Source organism: Pteropus alecto, unplaced genomic scaffold, assembly GCF_000325575.1.
Source record: "Pteropus alecto unplaced genomic scaffold, ASM32557v1 scaffold8, whole genome shotgun sequence".
NCBI lineage: Eukaryota > Metazoa > Chordata > Mammalia > Chiroptera > Pteropodidae > Pteropus > Pteropus alecto.
Genome location: NW_006494609.1, coordinates 13,259,547 through 13,281,692, shown reverse-complemented (window position 1 = coordinate 13,281,692; position 22,146 = coordinate 13,259,547). Strand labels below are relative to the sequence as shown.

The window sequence follows — 22,146 nt, the reverse complement described above, 5'->3', positions numbered from 1 at the left end:
GATTGTGCTTTGAAGAAGGCCCAAATGGACACAGGGAAAACTGTTTATAGTGTTTATTGCTAAAGCGTGAGACTATAGGGTGAGTGAGATATGGGTGAAAACTTTTCAATTTTTACCTTCTAAACGATTTTTTAAAAATATAATAAATAAAACAATTCGATATGCTAATTAAAAATATTTAATATAATTTTTAATTAACTATCTAAAATTTTAAGAAATAATGTTTTTCCTGAAATCTTGATTACTTAACAATCACTCCTTCATATATTAAATAAAGTAAGTAAATTTCACCACTATACAGTCATGTAGGCAATTATAGATTTCAATAAATCAAGTTATAGAAAAATAGGTCACACCATGTATTTAACAATAATTAAAATTAAAAGTACATTTTTTAACCATGTGGCAAATGATTAACAATTAAGACAATAGCCAATAGTGTGACCTGAATTTTAATTTCAAGCTGTCAGAAAAGTTAAAAAGTCTACTGTGATACTTAGAATCTTCTCTAAGAATTTAAGTTTAACGTATAATGTCCAGGAGATAAATTTAGAGACCAGATAGTTTCATACATTTTTGAAAACCCCTGTATGCATACTAAGATTAGCACAGCAAGCTTATAGAGCATAATTTTCATTTTGTATCCCTTTAGTGTGCTGATTTTCATAACATTTATAAAGGAGCAGCCCTTCCTTTTACAGTTCGTCTTCTTTCAACCTTCTTTACAACACTTTTTAATTTTAAAAAATCTTAAAAATACAGTAAGATGATGTCATAACCACCATTTCATCAAATGTTTCTTTGGTGAGGATTAAGAAGTAACTTTAACCCAATGCTGAAAATTCGAGGTGGCCCTTCAGCTCTGTTGTGGCCGTGGGTGGCATATGAGGCAGTGTGTAGGCTCTGGAGTCAGAAAGTCCTGGGTTTGGACATTGGGTCTGAACAGCCGAGCGACACTGAAAATCTTACCCTCTTTATGTCTCCTTTTCCTTGAGCGTACAAAGGAAATATTAAAACCTACCTAGCATGGTTGCTATGAGGGTTAAACTGCTTATGGAATAGACTCGCTACAATACCTTAAGCTGAGTAGGTGTTCAATAAAGGGGGAAATATTGTTTTTGTTCTTATGGCAGAGCCAAGTAATAAAGGACCTCCATAAAAACAAGCCCTGTTCTCTACAGTCTGCTTAGGTGGGAGACAAGTGTGTTATTAAAAAAGAGGGCCTCTCTGGGGCCTGCTACCCATGGGTATGGTAAGCCTGAGGTATTTTCTTCTGCTCGAATGGGCAATCTTTCAAAGGGGTCTTCTTATTTTTCACGGCAATCAATTTCTCCTGAAACAGTTATTCTCCATATGGTCTCACTTTTCCCCTTGCTAAAAAGAAAAATCAGTTAAATCTGAACACATTAACTTGCCAAAATATTCCTGAAGAAGCTGGCAGCTCACCCCATGCACTGGCTGGAATTTAAACACTTATTCCGAGAAGACAGATTTCACTCAAAATTGAGAATACTTACTTACTTTTGCCAAGTAGAGAAATGTATCTACCATATCCTGCTGCTTCAGGGCTGATTTAAACTGTTTTTCTGCTTCACGATACATTCCTAACCTAAGAACAGCCATTAAAAAAATTAGACATGCAAATTAAAAACAAATACTATGGCATTTATTCATGACCCGAGGATATGGAGAGAAAAATTACATCTGTAAGAGTACCAAAGACACATATATTAACATGTGTGTTTACATAGTTTAGCAAAAGGTGCCTATTTCCCATATTCACTGTCTATCCAATAGTCAAATGCTGAGTAAAGTCTGTTGGCGATCTAGTAATCGCAGCAGGACTAAAAGCTGCCAGTGAGCCAGGTCACACCAGTTCACCACCCAAAAAGCTTATGATCGGCTGGACCTATGGCAAGTGACCTGAATAAATCCTTAGAGTCTCTATTTTACTGGAAAAATTAAAGGATGACATTTCTTGGAAAACACCTTCTGCGCTGAGATAAAACCCCATTTTTAAAGCCGTTCTTTAAATAATTTTGATGTTAAGTTGTAACTGCTACTTGAGTACATAGCTCTATCATTTTATTATTCTAGAAACATTTTACTTTCTTAATCTGATACAGATTACCCTAGTCTATGAATCTGAGATTTGTTCCTTGCCTAACTATAACTGTCCTGACGTCAGCAGCCATCTCCTCTGCCCAGGGACCATTCTGTCATCAGTAAATCAATCACCGAAGCACGCTTCAGCCTGTCCTTGATAGATCTGTTGGGGTCTCTCACGATGACTCATCTCCAGCCATCTCAGAGCTATTGAGGCACTTTATAATAATGCTTTTAGTTCGTGAAATAAAGTCAGGACAATACCCAGTATGTTCCACTGTGTTACTTTCATTTAAAGGCTTGAAAAAAACAGCTTTGATCATTTTTCCTAACCAAAGCCTCAAGTATTGGTGTGGCTATACTCAAAAAGCTGTTGAAAGACATGGGATTAAGGGGGTTAAAAGTGATCCCCAAAAAACCCGGCCTAAAGTTAGAGGGTGTGTGATGTGGCAGAAGCCCCCACCTCTTCAAAAGTCCCACAACTTCTATAAGGAGTATTGATAAAATGTTATCAAAGAACTCTAAAAGTTCTGGAACACAGCACATGTACATACATAACCCCAACTGAACACGTGAGTCTTAAAAACATGGCCGAAGTTCAGGCACTAAATTCCATGCACACCTAATTATCCACCAGAATCTGTATATTTTTATCTACTAAGTTGTCTCTAAAAATGATTTAAAAGAGTTGTAACAAAAAGACACATATAAAACAAAAATATAAAAACAGAAATAGATTTTTTTTTAATAATGGAGATGGAAAGATGAACAAATTAGAAAAAAAAAAAGCAAGCAGAGCTACTGAGCTAGCTGAAAAGAAAGAAAGGGAGGAAGGATGGGTCATTTTTTTTTTTATTATTATTGCATCCTCAAGAGATCATTTCTTCTAGTGCTATCAGAACGGAATTTACCACATGGGTTTGGGTGCAAAGGAAATGGAGCGGGCCAGGTATAAAGGAAATCTAGGAATAATGAAAACATCAGTCAAGTTCATGAACACAGGCCAATATCAGAGTCAGAGTCCAGAGATAATCCCCACCAACTGCCAACTTTTTTCTCTCCAATTTAATTCCATGAATACTGCCAAGCACCACCCGCATGCACATTTCATGATGGTGAGGAGACGCAAAAATGCAGATAACAACCACGTCCTGAAGGCACCAGTAAAGACTGAAATAAAACATGCTCACGGATAAATTTAGCATTATGCAGCGAGGGGAAAAGTGCTTTGAGAGCACAGAGGAGGAATGAACCAAGACAGTTGCCGGGAAGAAGTGACAGACAAGATTCTGACAGCTAGATCGGGTGAGGAGAGGGCGGGTGCACATTTTAGATAGAAGCAAACTATCGGCATAAGTACACAGGCAGAAAAGTACACAGCGTGTTAGGGGAATGCCAAGCTATTCTGCTTTACCTGAGAAAGGACACAATAAGGAAGGAGAGAAGTGACAGATACAGGCAAACGTGCCATCTGAGATAAGGGCATGAATTCTGCACCTAAAATCCAGACCTAATTCTAGAGGGGATGGAGATTAACCCAAGAATCCAACAAAAGCTGGTTTTTCCACAACAGTTACCGTGACAGTAGTACACAGGAAAGACTGGTGAGGCAAAAAAAAAATGGGAGGCAGAAAACCCAGATAACTAGCTAATGACACAATTCAAACAAATGACACTGACGGGCAGAAAGAGGGAGTTAGGGTGAGACTGGGTCATAAGGGAGTAACTGCGAGAGCGATTGCAGAGGAAGAACCAGTAGAACTAAGGGATCGGGAGCAAAGAGACAGAAGCCAATTGGGACTACATCGTCTAGTAACCATCCTTGACCTCCCCAGGCGAAATTAGGAGCTCTTTCTCTGGGCTCCCCCTGCTCCTGCAATTGCGTCTGTAATAATGGGAACCATGCCTGTAGTTGTTTGCTGTACTTTCGCCCTCCTTCAACTATAAACCATTTGAAGGAAGGGACTATCTAATAAATATCTGTTACACCAGTGTCTGCCAGAGTAGCTGTTCATTAAATATTTTACTGACTGAATGACCGAATGAATAAACGAATGCTGTGTCCATAATAAAGATGAGACACTATGAAGGAACTGAGAGGAAAGATATGACAAAGTGCACTCATTTAAATGCCATCTTATATGGATGGCAGAGGAATCCAATTTGTGCTTATCTTTAAATATTAAAGATTTCGGAAGGTTTTGCTCAGAAACTCCCGATTTCAAGGTTGTCTTCGGAAATTGTATTCATAAGAGTTTAATGTTCTAATGGTCTAAAATTACCTTTTAGCAGAAAATGCTTCCTCAATCTAACAGTAGGAAAAAATACTTAGAGCTCTATGTGAAATATCTAATTGGAAAGCAGTCTTAATTTCAACAGCAGAAGAAAATGTATCCTTTTTACTCCCTTTATATATTTCCTTTTCCTCACAGTGTTTGACTGAAAACTAAGGTTTATAAGTATTGAAAGATGCTCGCAGTAATTGGTCTACCTTGTTTTTGAATATTAAGACATTTATCTTTATAAAATATAATCATTCATTTATCCCTACTTTTCAAATGCTCCAAACATATTTCAATATCAGGGAATGAGTTTCAGGTCTGCATTACTGACTGCTGTATAATATTCATAAAATTAATAACAACTTTTCTGATCTCTCAATCTGCTTAAAAAAATGTGTTTAAATATGAAATGGATTAATGTAAGAATATTCAGAACCTAGAGAAACACTATGGAATTGTGCAAATAGTAAGAACAAGCACCAAAAAGCTGAGCTCAAATTCTTGGTCTGCCACTTGCTCGCTCTGTGAATTTGGGCAAGTCACTTCATCTTTCTGAGGCTCTGTTTTTCTCATCCGGACAAGGCCTAATAATACCAACTTCCTCGAGGTGCCGTGAGATTTCAGTGAGGGAATGTGATGTATGGACAAGCCATCTCCTAAATCTAAAGCACTTTCCCACGTGGGGCAACAGTGGAAATAATGACTCGAGAGCCAAGAAGAGCTGAGCGGGAATCAACAGACTCGATTTCAGTTCTGGGCCTGTTATGACAGGTTCCTGATGCAAACAAATCACGGCCTCGGGCCTCAGCTTCCTCATCTGAAAAGGGGTATTGCACCTGATGGTCTCAAAGTTTCCCTTCCCAGCTCTAAAATTCTATTATCCAAAAGGTGTCAGTTCTTAGTACCACCATGTGACCATTAAGTAACTGCTTTTTCAAGTGGGCCAAAGACACGGTTCTCATTTCTTCATGAGGAAGTCTATCCACACACACACCCCTAAACTTTGACGGATCTGATTCTTAACCATGTTGCCAATTCTAAGCCCTCCGCAAATCATCCAAATTTTACCTGTAGTAACATTTTCCAATCTGCACTTTCCACCACCAGTCCTTGTACTGAGAATGCTCTGTGGAGAGGGCAGCCAAGTCCAAAGCCTTTGAAAACATGTCATTTTAGGTTAAGATTTTCTTTTCTAACAATAAACAGAAACAATAAATAATGAAATAAACCACAGAGTTAGCATCCATCAAGACATACATTAGAAATCAGACAAACTCAAGCTGCTCATGATTCCAGATGGCCCCACCAACTTTCCCTAAATAATCAGTTCCAGACCAGAGTGCTGAAGGCAGATGAGAAGTAAACACTGATTAAAAGGAAGCAGATGTATAATACCTCTGATTATAATTTTAATATTTAAGGCACAAAATTGATATTTTAAAAATCCAAAAGCTTTTACCCTCCCCCCACCATGTATTGACTGTCTACTGGCTCAAAATGCCTTTGACTCAGTCAGTGGCAATCAAGCCTTTGGTATGTTAGCCAGGTCCAATTGCAGGCCCCACTTTAAAACAGAGATGTAGCAAAATAGAAAAAGATCAAGTAAACAGGTAGAAAGGTTTGGAAACAGGATCATGAAGAAGAGCACAAGGAGCTGGGGTACTTGGGTAACTGCCATCTTCAAAAACCTTCATTCCATTATTCTGACATCACCTTATATTCCAGTAATTCTAAGGGTCAGATTTTCCTCTGCTGCAGACTAAAAAAAAATCTTAATTGCTTTCACATTTACATGTGTTTATCCCATCTCTCTAATGCCTTCTAGTTTCTTCCTTCTAGTGTTTATTAAAGATCTGTAAAGAAATGACTAAATAGAAATTAGAATTTTACGCAGAAGTGGAAACGATTGAGACAAAGAGAAAAGCAAATCAATCTTTACACACATGTAAAGCTCATAGAAATTTGAAGCTCATGTAAAGATTTGCTGAATAAAAATGTAGGTTATTGTAAAAAGAGAATTCTGATTTTTTTTATAAAGTTATTCTTTTCCTCAAGGTTGAAACACTTTTATTCTTTAGACAGTGTTAGTACAATCATGATATCCAACAAGTCAGTTATAAAGTAACTCTTAGATTTTCAGTTCTGTTATCTCGGAATGCATCTCCTATTATTGTCCATTTCTTAATATTAATTCTTTTCTGAAATGAATGCCAGAATCGTTCCTTCAATCTCCTACTGCAAAACTAATAACATTTCTTTGTGTTCCCCATCTTCTCTTGCTCCAGGGAAGATTTCTAAATATGCAAACTCTTTATAAAGAACCGGTGTCACTCTGCTGGGGTTCTAATAGACTTGAAAAATCGACATTTCTACTTGAAAGCTATGAACCTTAAAAACAAAACACACGCAACTTTCATATGCTTATTTTTCTTTTTTCCACAAGTCAGAAATAAAAATAGAGGCCAAAAATATGAGGAAAAAAGTTTAACTTCAATTAGCATGATCTCTAGAAATACTAGAAAAATGTTTTCTCAATCATATATTTCAATTAAAATATGTTTTCAAGAATATACTGTAAATATCTGAACATATTAATTTTAACAATCTTTATAAAGACTTTTCCAGCAAATAGATCAGTCGCTCTCAGGTTTAATGTAACAAACTTCCGTTACTTGGAATAATACATCATTCTAAATTTTTTTACAGTTTCTAATTTTCAAAGGTTAGACTTAGTGCTTATGATAGGCTGCTAATTTTGCTCTCAGCTATGGTCTTCAAAACAAGTCTTCCTCTATGTCAGACCTCTACATTTGTGCTAAGCCAATTAAGGAGAGTAGTATGAATTACTGATATAAAATAAATATAAAAATACATTTTAATGATCAGTCTTCATATAAAGACTGAGGCTGCATTAAGCAAAACCATTTGTGACAATTTCAAATGGATCCGAAGTTCGCTGAGGACAAGCACCCCTTCCTACACATCTCTGTTGTTCTGCTATGTTGCTGTGCTGTTAAGAGGCTGTCAAGAATTATTTGTAGTTTTAATAAATTCTATCCTTTGTTTCTTATTTATGTTGAAACTAAGTTAAGTATCAAACAAAACTGTCACTGTAATATGATTCATATTAACATTTTAAATATTTAAAGTGATGACAGAAGATCTATATTTCTTTAAAGTCTTTCCTGGTCTTTTTTTAAATAAATGACTACATACTTATATTTAAGGTTCATCGAATAAGTTAATGAATCTAGAATCTAGATATTAATAAAAGTTCAGAATGTCATAAATAAAAGCCATAAATTTATAAAAGTCCATAAGCAGAGTCCTTGGCAGATTGCATAATGTTTGTGAAAATGTCCAGTTGAGCATCCCAATGAATTTCCTAAGCATACAGTGTTCAAACTACTAATATTTAAAAAAAGTCATCCTTTCACTATTGTTATAGTTGAGACAACTTCAAGATGATGAAATTAAGGAGTGCATGGAAATAAAGATTCCAGAAGCACCAACCCACGCACCACTTTAGTTTTGTCAATATTGCCTCCCCACAAATGGAAAAAGTATTAAGAACTCAAAGATGGACAGTTTTCCATAAAAGACCAATTTGAATTTTCTTCACATTTAAATACCATTTTACAGTATTCTCTATATTTATCTAATAATCTCTACATTTGTGTGAAATAATTCATTTACAAAGAAATTTGGAGGCCATCCAAAGTAACTAATATAAAAGCACGTCTGATTTCTTTGGCATGTTAAAAAACAGATTTCCTTTTTCACTTTTCCAGCTAAAGTTGTAAAACATACAAAGGGTATCAAAAATGCGTGTTTTCTGTTCATTAGCTAAATCTTTCTTCCATTCAGAAAGTAACATTTGTGATAAAATCTAAAATGGTATTTTAATGGAACGATCTGATCCATAACAGAACTATAATGTGGGAAGCCCATGACAGTAAGAAATAGACAAAGGCAAATGTCCTACTCAGTACCCCCGGCACGTGTCACAGAACTAATTCATGGCACTCGATAATTATTTGTTTAAAAAATAACCCAATCAAATAATAAATCAATCAGCAAACTAAACTAATGAATAAAAAAGAAAACAGAGAAACTAACAATTTGTGGTTTTCACTAGATAAAAACAAAACAAATTGCTCAATTTTATGTTCTATAAAATAGTATACATGTTTTGGGAGTAAGCAGATGAAAATAACAAGCAGGATATGATTACACGAATTTTAATTTATTACTGCCCCTCACTTATAGCTAAATTTATAAATGAAAATTTATAAATGAAAATAACATTATTTTTGGAAATTTGGGAGAGGGGGGAGTAAAATTAGCCTTAATCTCCATTAGTGCCATCAGGTATAACTTTTCTAATTTACTGTTGTCATCCAAGCTGCTGGCATAATGTAAGCATTCAACAAATGTTTGTAGAATGAATACATCTTAACCTCATAACACTATTATTTTCATTTTTAAGTAACATCTTCTAGTATCTACCATAAATATATCTTTTTAGAGTTATAATTCTATTCAACATACTAGATGGTATACTTAGTTGGCTTAATATCATAAAATAAACACTTTTCAGGTTTCTGCCTAGTTTTTATAATTATAATTTTTAAAGACTGCATAAAGCTCATCATGAAATTTATTATAACTTACTAAACTCATCTTCTGTCACTGAACATTTAAGTTGTTTTTCAGGGTTTTTTTTGTGATTACAACTAAAGCTACAAAGAACATCTTTGCAAATATAGCACTTCACTTTTTCATGAAATTTCTTGAGAAGTGAAATTACAGAAATCGAACAAATATCTTTATAGCTACCTGCTATATATTATCATGTTGTTTTCCAAATTAATATACCATTTAAAATATCATCTGTAACATGTGAGTATAACAATTCATTCCATTCATAGAGCTGTATTTGAATCAGTAGGTCACTTTCCCTTGGGATTGCTTTGTAAATCCAACCAAATCTGTGAAATATTCTATTGTTGGCTAGTTTAAATTTTTTAACTTCTTCATTGAGCAAATATCTAACAGAAAGTATTTAAACTAACTTTCTGAACAGTGTTATTTAAGGAAGTATAAGAATCTATTTCAAAAGAGTCAAAAAGTGTGCTCAATTTTGCTTGTTTCTAGTGTATGAAGATTCTTTCATTGTTCCTAAGAATAAAAATATAAAACTCATAGTGACTCATGGATCAGGCACAGTGCTTACCACTTCTATATTTACATAAATTTTTCTATTGAAACTGACAGTGGATTTCAAAGCATCAGTAATTCTCGTCTTTAATAATTCCATCTGTTTATAAAGAAAGGTAAGAAATAGAACATTTCAGAATCTAAATCCCCCAATTCAGAAAACTTAAAATAAAATAGCATGAACTCAAAACTTACAGTTTTAACATCATTTTCATGATGAAAGATATACTCAAACAAAGCCTATGAAGAAAATAATGCCAAAAATACATTAGATTTTATTTTAACAAAAGCACTTTACTGTTATATCAAAACTCAAAGGCCATTTTGACATAAATCCCATGTTACCCTGAAGTGCCTAGGATTTATAAATAATAAGTCTACCCATCGATTGTCACAATCACCCATTTAAAATATGGCTATTTACAACCGCTTCCTGTTTTTACAGAATACAAACTTGAAAGCTCAAGTAATTGAATAATTTTTTCATATTATACATACTATTTTATTGGAAAGAGTCAATGAAAAGACTAACGTTAGGATTGCCATAAAACAGACACACCCAATGCTTTACACTCTTTATATATATTATACAGTGATTAGGATATTAATAATGACACTTTCAACATGAAAAATCTGGAAGTTCTTTCCAAAACAAAGTAGAGTTTAAGTATAAACTGGGACGTCTTTTGCATCATGATTTAATTGAGGGAGAGGCCTCCACTGACTGCACTCCTTGGTCAGAAAACAGCACTGGTATCAACCAGCCATCCAGCCACCTTAAGTAGATGGCCTAAAAAAGTAGGGAATCAGATACCCTATACGGGTTGGTTTTAATACTCCACTCTCATAAAGGAAAGAGAAATAAGTAAAGCTTTATGATTTTGCTAAATGAAGTTGACTGGACTGCTGTCAAGTAAGACATCTACTTCTGATTTAAATGTCAAGTCTGTATGGCCAGTGTCCATTTGCATTTTCCCTAGAGTGTGTGATATTTAGTAAATATGTTAAATGCCATTAGAACCAAGATTAAGAAGGAGTGCAGCACTCAAGTACGGAATTCACAAAGATTACTTCTAAAAAACCGAGCTAGGCTTAAACCAGTTTCCAGAAGACAAGTGCTCCTGGCTCTGCATTATTCCACGCTCACCATCAAGTTTTTTAATACTGGAAAGGTCATAAACACCCTTCCTTCCTCCTCTTCTCTCTCCTCCTCTCTCTCTCTCTCCTTTCCTCCCTCCCTCCCTCCCTGTCATATTCACTTACTTTCTCTTTAATTTAAAGGAGCATTTAATCTTTGAATAGTTCGAATTACTAATATAGTTAGCTTGCCACTGTCTGGCTTGAGTAATCCTTACTGACAAGCCTGATTAATTACTAATTAGAAGGAGTACATATTTTTTATCTTCTTTTTGACAGTCCTAAAACACTACAGAATAGAAAATTATTTTTCTGAGAACAGTCCAAGCTGAAAAAAAAAAGAAATACACACACATATAGATGACCTAAGCTTCATTTCCCGAAGACAATGCTGCATATCTGCTTTCTTTGTTATAATTTACTGTTCTTTGTAAGGAGAAAAGAGTTTCCTATAATAATGGTATTCTGTATATACTTTATTTCTGATTGACTTTCCTTAACTCAAGACTAAGAGGAATTTTACATATTAGAATAATTAAATGTTTCCATTTCAATCAAAATATGGCCTCTCCTTCACAAATTTTTATCCACTCCTTACAACATTATTATGATAATACTTCTAACATTACTTTGTAACATAAAGTAATTTTAAACACATACCTTTGCCAATTTGGGTTTCTGGGCATATTTTGTTAAATTCAGTCTAGATAAATTTATAAAAGGTCCATCAGGACTCGTAAGCATGGAAGCCTATGAAGAAAAATGATAGAAGAAGAAATATAAAACTTTCTCTAGAAACATAAATTGAATTTAATGTGCATAAAAATTATAAAGGCAAAAGTAAAAAGAATGACCTTTTAAAATTTTCCATATAATTCTCCATTATAACAACAGTGAAAAATGATGTAACATAAAGTTACTTTGGTAATCCAAGGCTATGGCAAAGCTGACAGAATTTACCGTTCCCAGCCTGACAAATCTCCCAGATGAGCTGGTAATCGGGCGAGCTGTGTAGGCGGTTCTGGGTGTTCTAATGGCCTGTTCCATAGTGCCCGGCCTTCCACTTTGCGTGCTGGGTCGCAGGAAACCTGTAATGGGTCTTCCAGCTTGAGTGATCGGTCTGTGACAATTATAAATTGTTAAAATACAAAGAAGATCAATAAAGGACGATTCTCAAACAGTCTGATCAGTATTTAGTGGCAGGGAGTATGAACCAGAAGTATATACCTGACAGCTTGACTAGGCCCTCCCATCTGATTAGCTCCAGGGAGTTTCAAAGATGTTCCAGGGCCTATGACATGAGACAGTAAATTCAATTTATATATTATTTATTAAACTATAACAACTGTCAGCTAACACAATTTTCAGAAATGTGCTTGTCTGATGAAAAGACATTAATAACAGGAAATATAGAGAAATGTGTTAGAGACAAATATTTATTATCTATCGTGTTACTTATGTTATCGTATTTAATCTTCACACTGTCTGTGAGGTAGGTAGTAACAACACATTTAGCAAAGGCTTAACAAGTTAAATAAACAGGTCAGCCTGGGATTCCAACTCACTCAAGACCAGCAGGCTCCAAAGCTCCAAAGCATCAAATGATGGTTTTATAACTTGGTTTATTTTCCATAAAACTTCTCCCAATAAAAGATCATTTTCCTACAATATCTAGAATTTAGATATTTTAACTCCAAAAGAGCAAAATGATGGGGAAAAAACATTTTAAGATGAACATATGTATTTTTTTCTCAATTTCCATTTGAAGCTTTAAAACAGCTATAACTTTCCAAAACATATAAATGACTGATAATTGTCATAATGAATAAATTACCAGTAAGACCACCACAAGTCACGATAATCATCCAATACCATTTGCATCAGCTCTCCTGCGAACTGGGGACTGGGCCTCTGCGGCAATCCCAATAGGCATTCACAGCCCAGCAAATCACCCCATTACATTACATCATGCATTAGAGCAAACTGCCTTAAATTATTACAATAAAGTGGTGTTTTGGATGATCAGTTTTTAAAAAGCCTTTTAGAATACTTCTGTTTGGATGCTTCCTGTGTTTAGGCTCTCAGATAAATAATCTTCTGATAGATAAGCAGTTCAGATGGAATGCATTTTTATAAAATATTTTTAAATGCATAACATAACTTTTATTGAAAGATTCTCTTCCATCAATCGCACACCTTTAAGTTTAAGATAATATAATTGAATCGTGGCAGGAAGCCTTTGTACTGTAAGGCAGAATAGAGACCATTTACTTGAGGCAGTTTTCTCATGTACATGTCTTGTGTTTGTTTTTCATAAACACAAGCACTCCTCCTCCTAAGGGCATTTCATTTACTTAACACGAAACCAACACTTACGTGGGACTTGGGCAATGGCATTTTCATCCAGCATCATTTCTGCAATTCCTTCCTGATCTATATCAATTTCATCTACATACACCATTTCAGTCAGTGCTCGTGCTTTTAAAATCCAAGCTGCCTAAAAAGCATGGATAAAATGAAGCATATATTAAACAGCACTAGAAGTACGGCACGGCCCATAGAAACCGGCCATCCTTTATTATTTTCTAATTTTTTATTAAGCATGTTTACAACTTAAGGCATTATACTAATTTAAAGGGCTGTATCAAGAAACTAATACAAGAACGCAAGGTTATTATTAATCAAGAAACAGCCAATACATCAATTACCCGATAAATAAAAGTGCGGTAACTACCTGGTAGTCTTCTCACATGCCTTTTTATAAGTAAAAGAAGATCTTTAGAGAAAATTTAACTAGAACAGTAATTTGAAACCAAATGAATAAAGCTATAGCTTCCCTCCTCTTTGTCTTCCTCCTTCAGGGCCAAGTGCTTCGTGATGAATTTCCTGATCCTTGGACTCTTGTCTTTCTCATAGAGCGTTCTCTTTATGCTTCTATCATCATGTATTTACCAAACACTGTAATTATGTGGCCGTCGGTCAGTCGCCCGTTCCCCAGGAAACAAGCATGTTTCACCTCGTTCAATTTGGTTTTTGTACATAATAGGTATTCTAAAAAATGCTGAATTAAACTTAGATCAGTTTCTCCCAGTTCCCAATAATCAATACAATCTTGGCTGCTTTGTGATCTGGCTGGTAGAAATTTTGCTAGAAAGCGAGGGAAAAAATTAGAAAGGTAATTAAGGAACCTGGAAAATATCAGCTTTGCTTTACCATGAGAAATTGAAATGAAAGGTGTCCACAATTAAATATCTGGTTAAACACTGAAAACTACTTTATCAGAAACGTTTACCTTCCTGCTTCACCACAGAACAGTAAAATTCAGTGTCCTGGGACAATATGGGCAGAAGCCAATTCCTGAAGTAGCAGCATAGAACCGACTCTACACAGGACAGAGGAAGTAGCATCAGGGGAAACCTGGGGCGGGGTCGGAGCTCACCCACCATACCAGGGATCTGGCTATGAACCCCACTGAGTGAAAGCAGAGGGACTGAGAGTGAAACAGACGAGAGCTACCAGAGGTCCAAGAGGTCCTCACGTGAAGAACCTGAGATGCATTCCTACTGCGCACCTCCTAATCACATAGCATTGGGCAGGGTTCTGAAAAGGAAACATAAGATTCAGACATGGACCCTAATTTCCCTGAATACGTGACCTATTGGAATAAATGGTAAGGCAAAGCAGAGCATGATAGGTGCCAAGTGTGTGATGCGGAAAATGGTTTTTATAGGAATTAGATTACAGTAGAGATCATTTTGTGGGCTAAAGTAACTGGAATGCATATATTAAAAAGATTTTAAGAAAAATCTTCATGCTTTCATTTTAAAGGAACTAAAGAAGGCCGCCTTCACAATTCATTTAGAGTCCCAAAGTGAAATTACATTTGTTAGATGATTGGGTTTTTTTGGCTTAAATTTTTCTGGTTGAAGTTGACTAGTAAACTTACTAGTAAACTTAACTTACCTAGTAAGTTGGAATAAAATGTTTCAAATGGTATGTGTAAATTTAATAGTATTGCATGAGCAGAACATGAACTCAAAAACTGTTAAGAAAAAAAAAAATCAATTCCAGTTGGCAGTGCATGTAACTGTGGGAGACACCGCAGTGTAGAAACAACCTAAGGTTTTCATTCATAAAAGATCAGGAAAGTTATCAGATCTATACGGCTATTCTCAGGGGTCAGGGCAGTCAACACTGGCTTAGACAAACTTCAAAGATGGAAATAAGTAGTCCTGATTCATCTTAAGTTCCCACCATTCATAATGCCCTGCAAGCATGCGAGGTCTGTAATTCTTTGCCCAGCACTCTCTGGTGGACAGGAAGGACTGTAGTGTTTTCTGTTGGAACTGAGAAGCAGGACGTGGGCTTCACTGGTTCGTTCTGATAAGACTGGAGGCCGCCTATTGTTTGCCAGGTCCTGGAAACAGAGGTGAATTAAGCCACAGTCCCAGTGGTAGCCCATCAGAATTTCAGTGTTACGAGGAAAGTATAACAACAAAAGTCGGGAGTATGGTATGAGAGGACAGAGAAAGGCACCCAGCTCTCTCTCACGCAAAATGTTAAAACAATTAATTAATTAAAAATAGAATAAAAAGAAAGGGAAAAAAATTAAAAACACACAAACTTTCACGACATGACAATTTAATCTGCAAACATAACATAACTACACACATGGAGGTGGAGGGCAGGATAGAGAAGAGTTTGGCCCCGTGGTCAAGACCAGAAAGCTTGTGCCAAGCAAAGGGAACAACAGGACAAAGGCAGCCAGCCTAGCCCCAGGGCTCATGGCACGTTGGCAACTCCCAGAGAGTTGAGTATGGATGAAAAATCAAGTTCCGCTGAGGCAGCAGTCAGAGAAGAAGCTGGAGAAAAAGGCAGGGGCAGATGATGGACCCTGCACGCCACAGTGAGGTATGTGGATTGTTATTGTGGCGATGAGATAATGGAGCTTCAAAACTATGATCTGGAGTCCTAGTTAACTGAGTTTCCAGAAGCCAAGCTTTTATTATTATAGTATCATTTATATAGTCGCACGTGTTTTAACTATTTCCATGTCCATTCTGTTATCTCTCTATATGCCGTCACGCTTCGTGACATCGATCTTCCCATCAACCCCCCACATGTTAAGGAGGTGCAACTTTTTTTTTTTTAATTCGACTAAGCCAAACATAGGAAAGCAAATCCACAATTCCTTCCCTCACCAAATGAACAAGGTCTTTAGTAGCCAAATAAGAACATCTTTTTTTATTCCTTAAGAATTCATTTTTTCAAAAAGGTAAATAGATTTATATTTGTTTCTAAAATCTAGTTCTTAAGTAGAAATACTGTGATTTTTTGATAAAGTTTTGTAATAACATCTACCTAAACTATTATTTAATTTTAAATTTCATCAGTATTTGAGAATATTAATCTTCCTGACTTTCCTTCTGTCCCAACAAAAAATGACCTTGAAAATCATATATCACTGCTTGATTAAACATCAGATTGTATTCAAAGAACTGCTCTTGGCAATGTGAACAATTCTTGAGATTTTAAAAAAACCGCAGATGGGGCTTTGGCTTTAAAAAATTAAAATTTTTATTTTGGAAAAAAGCCAAGTATGTTTTACAGCCCTAAAATCCTCTGCCTGTTTAAATGAAAAAACAAAGTTCAAAACTAATCAGTGATTAAAACACATAATAAAGCACAATCTGTGATCCCAAACTGCCCCCTGAATCTTAATAAAAACATAAATCAGTTTTATCAGATATGTTTAACCTGTTGATAATTGACAGGGTCATGCAATTTATGTAAATAATTTGGAAACCTATGTATTGGGTTAAAGAAGTACAAATTAGTAGTTGATAGCTGGTCACAGGGATGCGGAGCAAGGCATAGAGAATGCAGTTGGCATTAATATGATGGCTAGGTGGAGGGCCAGCGGAGGGAGGGATCAACTGGGGGGATTGTTTTATGAGCTATACAGATGTCTAACCAATGTACTGTATACTTGAAACTAATTAAAATAAATAAATTAATTTTTAAACACCTATGCATTGGAAGTACTGTGAGAGCCATTAAAATAATAGATGCTTAGAAACATTTTTTAAAAGAAAAAAAGCATAGATTCTCTTAATCTAAATGAGTAATCATCACATCAATTATTTCCTTTTATCTATGAAACATAATCCTATCTCATTCACCTACTGAGTTTGTCTATAGGACATCACTCGAGAAAAATATCTGCCAGCTAACATCAGGAAAATATTGACTTGCTGTACCTTCTGTGAGGTTAATCCAATTTTAGTTACGAAAATAAACATTGAAAAAGTAAAAAGTTTACTGACTGAGCAAAAACATGTTTAATTTGTTCTGTTCCTTGTAATAGAGAATGCAAGGCCGATAGTTCAAGGGCATGTAAGAAAAAAGTTTGCTAGATTATTATTAGAATAAAACCATCAAAAGAACAGTCTGTCTAACCTGAATTTGACATCAGGAGAATCAGGAACATCTGACACTGCCTACTCTATCAAAATAAAAACAGGCACAAAATATTTAATTATTATTGTAAAGCCTTATTTTGAAGTTGTAAAAAATGTACAAATTAAAAGAGGCAGAAAGTATATAAAGTGAGCTCAAAACAGTCTGGTCAGCCTTGTTCTCTTTTTATTCCTTCAGCTCACTATTCAGCAGATAATTAAGTCAACAGTAACATAACAGGAAAGGAAGACTAAGTACGGGTCCTTCATGGAGTCCCTGTGCTAGTCTGAAACTTTCAAATGCCCTTTCGAGTTTTAAAACCATTCCAACAATGCAAATTATTGTTTTAACTTCATTTTAATCAAAATCTTCCAAAATCATTAAAAGCAAAAAGCACATTACTTACTCTATTTGTAATTTATGTCCTTCTTAAATGACATGCAAAAAATAGTTTTGCGCCTTCTCTCAATTTGGAAATTACGATTATGAACATTTCAAAGACAAATGGTATATTTTTAAAGCACTGGTCCCCAAACTTTTTGGCACCAGAGACCTGTGCTCCCATGAGAATCTAATGCCTGATGATCTGAGGTGGAGCTGAGGGGGTGATGCCAGCGCTGGGGAGCAGCTGCAATTACAGATGTAGCTTAACTCACTGGCCCGCTGCTCACCTCCTGCTGTGCGGCCCAGTTCCTAACAGGTCACAGCCTGGGTGTCGGGGACCCGTTTTAAAGGAGAGTACTACATTTTAATCTATTTACAATGTTTGTTTAATACCACACAGGCCTCCATAAGAGTACTTCGTATATTGCTTTCTTCTGAAAGGTTTGATGAATACTCACGAACCCCATATGAGGTTCAAATCGTTTATTTACCTAAAAAAAAAATAACTGTTAACATTCTCTCTCACTTGGCAGGGCAAACACCTGGCAATATTTAAGCTCTCTGATTTACAGCTCTCTCCTTATTTCCAGACTTACTAAAAATCCTCTTGGGCTAAAAGCTTCGCTGGCCAGGCGTTCTCCTAATCAGACCGCTTTCCCTCCTTTGCTGTGTCCTATCCAGTTAACAGACCTCTCTGCACCTCCCAACTCTAACCAGCTGCTTTCGTGGGTGTGACTGTCTGGCCAGTGTCCCTTCCTTTCTTCCTCACTGTGACAGGCACCTCTCTCTAAAACCAAGATCTTCTGGAGCAGAATCGGCCGACTCTTTACTCGAGACATAACGTCCCATCCATCACAGTGTTTTCAAGCACTTGTGACTCTGCTGACTTCCTGGCTCCCTTTCTAAGTCCCTGGTTCCCCTCGCTTCCTTTACTTTGCTCATTCTTCTGGTCAATATTGGTCATTTCCATTTAAGCTCCAAGTCTTAATGAGTACACTGAATTAGTTCTACAAGGCTACCCATCCACAGACAAAAAAGTATTGGAAATGTAATAGTTTACATAAGAAGGTACAGAATGCCTAGTGGATAAAGCTAATTTTATACCACTACAGGTAGATATGCAGCAAATTTTCTAATCTATGGCAACAACTAAGCAATAGTAATTATTCTCTAAACTATAGGTTGCAGCTAAACCTTTACCTGAGATACTTGCAATTCGGGATCTGGTTCCTGGAAAGCATTAAGAAGGTAGTAAACATTTTTAAGAAATACGGTTTCTAAAATAAGAAGTCTTAATGACCAAACAAGTATTTGTAGGTGGACTCAAACTCACTCAATAAAAATCCAAATATTAACTTTAATCTATCTTTACAAGTGCTCTCAGGAGTGATGTAAAGCTAATATACTCTGAAAAGTACTACATTTTCTATGATCAGAAAATTCTAATTACTCTAACCTCATTTAGACACAAAGAAGATGTCTTAACTGCATGTTTAATGAAGAGACAATACCCCCCAAATTAAAAATAATTTGACAATTGTGCAAGAAAACATTTCTATATATTCAAAATAAGTTCATGGTGGTTAAAACTTTCAGACTTTAATCACTTGGGGAGGAGAAGGAAAATCCACATCCTATAAACCCCCTATTTCATATCAATATAATGGGATTAGTGGCTGAAGATAAAAAATTAATTCTGACTACAATGTCCTCTGAGAAATTTATAAAGACAATGTAATATATATTAGTGCTAGGTGCTGATAAACTCAGATAATTCTGTCCACATTAAACAGAAATGCATTGATAAAAAGTCAGACCTATAACAAACTTATTATACAACATCTATACTTAATGTCTAGAGTCAGCAGCCTCTACTGAACACTTAATCAGCAGCATGTTACATTGGAGAAGCTACTAAGAAACAGAAAAAGGAAAGCTTTCCTTGCTTTCTACAGCTCCAAAATCCAAAAAGAATACTCTAAATATTTTTTTTAAGAATATATTATTGTGTGCAAGCAATGTGTAAACCATCTGGTCACCATGCAAAGATAAGCAATTTCTTTAGCATGGCACATGGCAGAAACATGAGGATAAAAAGCTAAGCTGGGCTAGAAAGTGAAGGCCTTAGAGGGTGGGATTTAGAGAATAATTGTCAATAAGCTGAACCAAACACAAAACAGCAACTATAAGAATACACGGCAATGGAAGGTTTTCAATTCCAGTGTGCATAAGAAAGATCTAGATACAGTACAGATTTCCCACAGTCCATACTTAGAGAAATACGTGGATACAGGCAATGAGATGAGAACAGAAGTAATCCCTTTTTTCTTCTGTTTACTTGTATACATGTCTATATGAACCATTATCTCACTTGAGTCTCAAAACCACCATCTGAGGAAGGCAGGTAAGTGTTATTATCCACTTTACAGATAATGAAACAAATTCAGCGATGTCATGTAATTCGCTTAAGGTTACACAAAGAAGCCAGAGGTCTTCCTTCTTGCCAGTGCATCTTGGAGATAAAAAATCAGCTGGAAATAATAAAGAAGGGTAAAGTGTAGGACAGATACAAGATAAGTTCCGTATAGAAAGGGAAAAAGAATTTACCAGAGGTGATTGTAGACAATGCTTGGGGAAAAAAAAAAAAAGAAAAGAAAAGAGAACAACTAGAGGAGACAGAAGCCACCGATTGTATAAGTAAAAGCTGGACGCTTGTTATTCTGCCCAGGGCAGGAAGATTCTTCCAGTGGCCCGAACTCAAACTGGCAGCTCAACCTCAGAGTGTCTGTTCACTTGACGAAGGCCTTCATGCTCTATCTCGTCCTACTGGCCCTTGAGAGTACACTTACAATTTACCATACAGGAAAAGAGCATGTAGGAAAATTATGTAAAATAAGAAAATCAGAGAAGAAAAGGAGAGGCCTGGAGGATGGGAAGATGTAGAGGCAGGCGAGCTTGTGTGGATGTTAGATGGAGACAAGACGAGAGTGAGGCAGAGAACACATTAATCCCACGGCATTCTCCTGGCATCCCTGGCCCTCTGCTAGGCGCCGAAAATATGCTATGGGAGAAAGCACATAATTCAATGAATTACAATACAATCTGTTAAAAACTATACCCAAGTTATGGACCAGTTACAGATGACTTAGATGGAAGGGAGAAAAGCAGAACACACGAGAGATAAGGGAGTCAGAGAAAAAGGAAAGAGATTATTCTGGAAATTACTGAGTGCCACTGATCTATGAACTATATTCAATACCATTTTATCATCAGTTTCACTAAATACTTTCCTCACAGGTGCTTTCCAGATCACCAACAATCCTTTCAGAAAAATATAAATGACAGAATCTTACATGTGGAATCTGTCCAGCTATATAGAGATGAGAGCAGCTAACATTTTTTCATCACTTACGATGTATTAATAAATTTAATCCTCACAACAACCGTGTGAGGTAGATATATTATCATCCCCATTTAACAGATGTGAAAACTCAGACAGTTTCTGAACCTAGACACTCTGGGTCAACAGCATGTAGGATGTGAGATCACCACAAGGCTGGAAAGCAGACTGCTGTAGGGTGTGTGGAGATCAAGGCCAGATGTGGCTGGTCTGGAGGTCCAGCAGAAGCAGCAGAGATAAGTCAAAATTTTTAAAATCACTAAGACCTACATTGCTGGATCTCTCTCAATTATAGTTTTGTGATCTAAATTAATCTACTCATATAGGGAACCACAAGTTAGGTTCACGTGGTGTAGCAAATTATTTCCATGAGTATCAAGGCAGTTGAGCAGAAAGCAATGGGCCTCACCCCAGAGTGAGAGGACCCGGGCATGACCCTCGGGGAGCCCCTTAGCTACATGACCTTGAACGAATCATGCAGGCTTCATTACCTAGTCCTCCTCTCAAACTGGAGTAGTAGTGCCTACTTTATAGGATATTTTTTAAAAAATAAAACCTTGCACTTTTAAGAATATTTAATAATTTCAGAGTTCTTTCACCTCTACTATCATGATGAGGTGTAAGGTGGCAGCACCTGCAACAAGGAATTTCTCTATCAAATTACAAGAGTTTCCCTATCAAAACATTTACATAATGAAGAGAAAAGCACCAAACTCTCTATTATTTCCTTTTTCCGAACTCAGGGGTAACTCCCAGTTATGGTGCATCAAATGTAAAACTTCCCTTTGAATCTCCTTCAAAGGGAGAGGACGTGGAAAGTAGAGAGGCACCGCCTAGAACCAGCAAATACTCACTAGCATCAACTTCCATTCACATCAGTTTGCTTGCTTGCTTCCTTCCCCCTACGGTAAGGCTTTCTCTTAGGTCGCTGCTATTACCTCGGGGAAGTAAACCTCCAGATAATTCTGAATGTGACTTCTTAATTGCCACCAATACTCACTCTGGCTAATGAATCTACCCAGCTTTGCTCTTAAACTACTGAGTCATTATTCAGAATTAGGAATATCAAGAAGGAAAAAAAATATATATGTACATGTAAGAGAACAGAGAATTGGATGGATTTCAAGAGGTTCGGTAGACCCAGTGACCACGTAGTCA

The 22,146-nt window shown here is 36.2% G+C and overlaps 1 protein-coding gene across 1 annotated transcript in view; it reads right to left on the bottom strand.

Moving 5' to 3' along the window:
• Nucleotides 1–22,146, bottom strand: part of TTC8 (tetratricopeptide repeat domain 8) — a 41,689-nt gene that overhangs the window by 13,754 nt on the left and 5,789 nt on the right. The window contains exons 2-8 of the mRNA XM_006925517.3: nt 13,122–13,242; nt 11,973–12,036; nt 11,706–11,865; nt 11,406–11,495; nt 9,804–9,848; nt 5,457–5,542; nt 1,522–1,609 (exon numbers count right to left, since the gene is read on the bottom strand). Of these exons, the coding sequence (XP_006925579.1) occupies nt 1,522–1,609; nt 5,457–5,542; nt 9,804–9,848; nt 11,406–11,495; nt 11,706–11,865; nt 11,973–12,036; nt 13,122–13,242 (654 nt within the window). The remainder of the gene's footprint in view (nt 1–1,521; nt 1,610–5,456; nt 5,543–9,803; nt 9,849–11,405; nt 11,496–11,705; nt 11,866–11,972; nt 12,037–13,121; nt 13,243–22,146) is intronic.